The 5,673-nt window shown below is 45.1% G+C and overlaps 1 protein-coding gene across 1 annotated transcript in view; it reads left to right on the top strand.

Moving 5' to 3' along the window:
* Nucleotides 1–5,292, top strand: part of ABCG1 (ATP binding cassette subfamily G member 1) — a 54,346-nt gene extending 49,054 nt beyond the window's left edge. The window contains exons 14-15 of the mRNA XM_005427239.2: nt 1,322–1,440; nt 3,066–5,292. Coding sequence (XP_005427296.1) covers nt 1,322–1,440; nt 3,066–3,294 — 348 coding nt within the window. The 3' untranslated portion in view covers nt 3,295–5,292. The remainder of the gene's footprint in view (nt 1–1,321; nt 1,441–3,065) is intronic.
* The last annotated feature ends 381 nt before the right edge of the window (nt 5,293–5,673 follow it).

The following is a 5,673-nucleotide window of genomic DNA, read 5'->3' as shown; positions in this document are numbered from 1 at the left end:
AAAATAAAATAAACAATGCAGTAATACAAAACAACAGTGTCAGAGCCAGAACAGGCCCTGTCCCCCTGTGTGTCAGGGGGTGGCACAGCCCCATCCCATGGGGGCTCAGCCCTCCTGCAGTGCCAGCTGTGCTGCTGCTGGAGCAGGGATCCTGCACAAGGGGGGAGTTTTCCTCTGCAGCTCCAGGGCTGCTGCAGATGGGCCTGGGCTCCCTCTGGCAATGCAGGGCAGCAGAAAGCTGCTCCTCTGGCAATGCAGTGGGCAAAGGCTGCTGTGCTGCTCCAGGCTCAGATTGGATCCAGGTAGGAATGCTTGGCTCCTCCCCTGGGCGCAGCATCTCCCCATGGGATGCTGGAATTGGATCAGCCCTGCAGGGACACTCAGTGGCCATGGACAGCAGAGATCTCCTGGAGGGAGGGTTGGCTGTGGGAGAGAGAAAGAAAAAACTGCCCCATGAACAGCAGAGAGCTGCCCCAGCTCTGACAGATGGGGATAGAACACACAGCCCCAGCCACACCTTATAACCCAAGACAGTACTGATGGTGTTTTGTGGTCTCTCAGGAGCTCTGCTGTGCCCTAACTCTGCTCCCTGTCGCAGCTGCTGTGTCCCCAAGATGTTTGTTGAGGTGACAGGCAGAAAGTTTCTTGCTGTAGCAGAGTTCTTGCTGCTCCCCCTCAGCCCAGAGCACAGACATGCCCTGGATGGGAGGCTCTGAGGGTCCTGCCCCACCTGAAGGGGCTGTTCCTGCCCCTGCTTGGGTGGATTCTCACTTGCTGTCCATCCCAGGCTGGGTAGGTCCTAGGAACTGCAGGACTGATGTGTTTCTGCATCCCCACAAACTGGAAACTTTCCACAGTAGCTCAGGAGGAGGTTCTTCCTTGCACATCCAGAAAAGCTGTAGAAAGAAAGGTAGGAAAAGGCTTGCCCAAACCCCAAATTTTAGAAAGGAAGGGAGAGTGGCAGCTGTTGGCATGGCTGGAAGCTGGCCATGTAACTCCTGGCAGGAGATGTGCTGGGGTGACCATTCCACAGCAGAACAGATGATTCTGACCTCAATATGCATCGAGGCTGTCAAGATTTCTGCAGTAGAGCACTTGATTCCCTCTCTGTGCCACCCTGTGGGGACCAGCATAGCCTTACTGCATGATCCCTGTGCTTCTGCTCTTCCCTTCACAAGAGAAAAAAAATCATCAATTTTTAGTATTTCAAATTGTGATAATTTGGGGCAGTAGAATTATTCCTAGGAGTCACAGAAGAGCAAGTTAATTTTTAGTTCTTCTCTCTTTTTCTGACAAGAGACACTGTTCCTTCTCTTCACAGGTGGCAACTTTTGTGGGCCCAGTTACTGCCATCCCTGTCCTGCTGTTCTCTGGGTTTTTTGTCAGCTTTGATACCATCCCAACATATCTCCAGTGGATGTCCTACATTTCCTATGTCAGGTACTGCTGGGGAGGCCTTCACCCTCCCATCTGGACATGCTGCTTGTTTGCCTTGGCTTGCTTGGTTGGTTATTTTGGGTGCCAAAGGGACTGTTCACAGCATGGTCTCTTAGAGTATAAACACACTCATACATGTGATGTAAACCACATTATCTCTCTGCATTTTAAGTTGTTGATGTTGTGAAATAAATAGGAACAGGTTGCTGGCCACAATTCCATGTCAGTCCATTTGAATTCAGTGGGATTGCACAGCATGAAAATCTTCCTGGATTTTGCAACAGTGGATGTATGAAATAACAGGGACATCACCAACTGAGAAATTGATGCCAGCACCTCATTTTGGAAGAAAATGCATAATTCACTGCTGTATCCCAGATAGGTTTGTTGGATAAAGGCCTGGCTTTAAGTTTTGCAGTAGCACTGCCACAAGAGGCACAGGATTTGTGTCACCTCTAATTTAAACTGCTGCTTTAAGATCCATAGGCACCTTATAGTGCCTGTGCCTGGGTCTGACTGAGCTGTCTTAGGATGGGGCAATTCCCACCAGGAAACCTCTGGAGGGGTAGTTTAGACTAGAGACTGAAATGTTTTTAGCTGAAATGAGGAGAGAGGAATTTTCCCATTCCCCATTTCCCCACCCTGCCCAAGCTGCACTATTACTGAGAAATCCCAGGCAAAAAAAATCCTCTTTGTTGCTAAGTGAGGTCTTACACAGATTCCTATCAAAGATAATGAGACTGCTCCCCCTGAATTACCACTTAGAATTCAAAGTGAGGCCTTAAATCATTGCCTGGCTCAGGTGGGGTCTCCTGAAGCCAGAGGGAGCTTTCATAGGCATGAGATCCATGATGGTTTATCTCCTTGCAAAAGCAAATACTGGGAACATTATCAGTGAAACTATAAGTGTACAGAGGGAAGGAGAAGATTGATGCTGGTTTTAACATTTTTCTGACTTCAAGCCATAATTGTATCCCTGTTGCTTGTTAAAAAATAAAAAAAAAGGCAAAATAATGATGTCACTTTTAAATGGGGAATTTCTGAATATGAGCTGAAATCATGCTGCTTTCTGAGTTAACATTGTTCTTTTGGAGAAATTGCTCCGTGCACTAACATGAGATCCATGATGGTTTATCTCCTTGCAAAAGCAAATACTGGGAACATTATCAGTGAAACTGTAAATGTACAGAGGGAAGGAGAAGCGACATTCTAGATTGATGCTGGTTTTAACATTTTTCTGACTTCAAGCCATAATTGTATCCCTGTTGCTTGTTAAAAAAATTTTCAAAAAGGGCAAAATAATGATGTCACTTTTAAATGGGGAAATTCTGAATATGAGCCGAAATTATGCAGCTGCTTTCTGATTTAACATTTTTCTTTTGGAGAAATTGCTCTATGCACTAACTGGAAGCATTAAAGGCAAAACTCCTGCCCTTGTTCCCTCTTACATAAAATGCCCGTGACACGTGATGTGCCTGATTACAGCAGGGATAGAACTTGCCCCAAGACAGATGTGTCAGAGCAATATTGAACCCCTCAGCGTTTCAGCTGAGCTCTCACAGGGATTGTGTTGCACTCCCAACCAGATCACCAGGATTTTCCTTGTAATCCCTCCTTCCTCTCTCCAGATATGGGTTCGAAGGCGTCATCCTCTCCATCTACGGACTGGATCGAGAAGATCTGCACTGTGACAAAGACGACACCTGCCACTTCCAAAAATCAGAGGCCATCCTGAAAGAACTGGATGTAGAAAATGCCAAACTTTACCTGGACTTCATTGTTCTTGGGATTTTCTTCTTCTCTCTGCGCCTGATTGCCTATTTTGTCCTCAGATACAAAATCCGAGCGGAGAGGTAAAGGAGAAGCAGCTGAACCAAGGCAGTAGGAGAACTTTAGACATCAAATAGAGGGCACTTGACATTGTCTCACTGTGGCAGGCTGGTCCCCAGGCTGGGGACAGCCAGATGCTGTCCTGACCGAGCCCATGGAGAGCCACAATGGGATAGTGGACATCCAGTGTTAAGCCAATCAGTCCAGTTGGGTTGGGTCATGTTTTCATTATACTTTCTAGCTTTAACTAGGAAGAAGATCTATAGAAGGGAATTTTACACCACAGGATATCAATACAGAGGCAGTGTAACTGTCACAAGATACCTGGCTGCAGGAGATTTCCTTATGAAACCAATTTTGGGATAAGGTCACCAGGATCTTGGTGGCCAGAGTAGTGTAATGTCATCTCTAGTTGACAAGGTAGTGAGATGCAAAATGAGGAATGCAAAGAAAATAGGATTCTCTCATCTTTTTAAATTTCATTTTTGCAGTTTTCTATGTATTATTTTGCAATTCTTTTCCACAGAATTACCCCCTTCTGGCTAAAAGTCTGTAAATGTATTAATAAGGTAAAGATATCTTTTTAATATGGATACTTTTTTAAAAGAAACCTAAAGTGATTCAAGTAATTATTTTTGTTTCTGTCTGACTTTAGAATTCTGGTGCTTTACTTGTCGAGCTGGTCTCATATCTGAAAACTGTAATGATAGGAGGAAAAGGCAGATTCTGAATCTGCACTGAACCTGTGGTCCCATTTGGAAGCAGCACTGGATAGCACATGCAGTTAGACATGGTCAAGCTGTCACTGAATGGTTGAAAAAAATATTCTTTTGCAGTGTCTTTAAATCCATAGTATTTGTGATATTTTGGGATACTAGCTCTGTTCATTATCTGTTTGATCTACCTCCTGCCACTGAAAAAAATCAAAGCACTCCAAGGCTTATTTTAATTAAATTGTGCAAGCGGGATCTGTCCCTAAAGTGGTTGTTAAAGGAGTGCAAGAGCTGTCCACGGATCAAAGCTTGGGCTGCTGTGTTAAAACACCTGTGACTGCCTCATCCAGAGGTGTTCATTGCATCTGCAACACCCTCTGTGTGGGACCTTTCCAAAACCACACAAATGACCTTGAAACGCTGCAGCTCTCATTGTGCCAGGCAGTTTTGTTCTCATCCCTAGGTCTCCATGCACAACATGAGAATCAATTGCTGTGAACACCAATGGAACTGTTTTTTTGGGTATCTCACCTCTGTAAATTTGGCAGGGGGAATTCTGGTTCCAAGCTAATGTGAATTTTCATGGGTTTGGATTTTCCACCCAAAATGAACCCACCATCCTCACATTGGACACCTTGGTGAGCTTTGGTGCAGATTTCAGGGTTTTCTGCCATGACTGTGAATTTATCTGGGTGTCCCAGACCCCTGAGTGAGGCCTGAATGTTCTGTAAATGCATTATTCCCATCAGGATGCTGAACTCTTGCAGGCTGGAGGCAGCTCAATGTCAGCAAACCCTTGAGGAGCCCAGCAGCTCACGGCAGCAGGGTAGATAAGATGCATCTTCTGGCCCTCAGCATTCGAAAATCCACAAACTTTTCCAAGACTCTGTGGCTGTGTCTGTCCTAGTGGAATAAATAGTGCCAGGCCCAGCTCTGTTAGTCCTCAAACAGCTGGGGCTAACAGGAATGGCCCCTGCACTGAGTTTTACACAGCCCAAACACTGTCTGCAAAAGCTCTGGCTCTGCTGGGCTGCAGCTCTGCCATTTAGCAGGGAAGAAAATTGTTTCCCAGCTTTCCTGGCCCATGCCCAGGCTCTGTTTGATTTACCAATACAGACACAGACTGCATGTATTTGTTAAACTCAGGACATCTGAACTAAGCCTGGGGTCTGGAAGGCTTTAAATCAAGTCACATGTTTTAGGAAAGCTACTGAACTTTCCCTGAAAATAAGGTTTACCTGTGAAAGCAAAATCAATCTTTACTGTAGAAGAAAAACCAAATTCCTTGCACGGCCTCTTTGCATAATTTTTGCTGCTGTTCTTTCTCAAAAAGCTTTTGTACAGCTCTGCAGCTTTTCCAGGCATAATCATGAGCAGGTACAAACCTATATGGCTGTCAGATTTGAGAAATAAAGAATTTGAGCTATTCTGAATAATACTCATAGCTGTGGGCAGTTTTTAAACAAGGCACAAGCTGAAATCCCTCTAGCAAAACGTGCCTTGGTTATTTCAAGACTCTCAACATATTTGTGACTATTACAGGCAGTTCAAACACTTTTTGCAAGCAGATAAAGGACTACATTTGCCAAATTCCTCTTGGGTTGCAGACTTCTGGTCCAGGCTGAGGTCAAAGAGTGTGACATCCCTGGCACTGAGTACCTTCAGGGCTGGTGTTTTTTGTGTTTACCACCTC

This window comes from Geospiza fortis, unplaced genomic scaffold (genome assembly GCF_000277835.1).
Source record: "Geospiza fortis unplaced genomic scaffold, GeoFor_1.0 scaffold17, whole genome shotgun sequence".
Classification (NCBI taxonomy): Eukaryota; Metazoa; Chordata; class Aves; order Passeriformes; family Thraupidae; genus Geospiza; species Geospiza fortis.
Note: the sequence above shows the minus strand (reverse complement) of the source record. Positions and strands in the feature narration are given on the sequence as shown.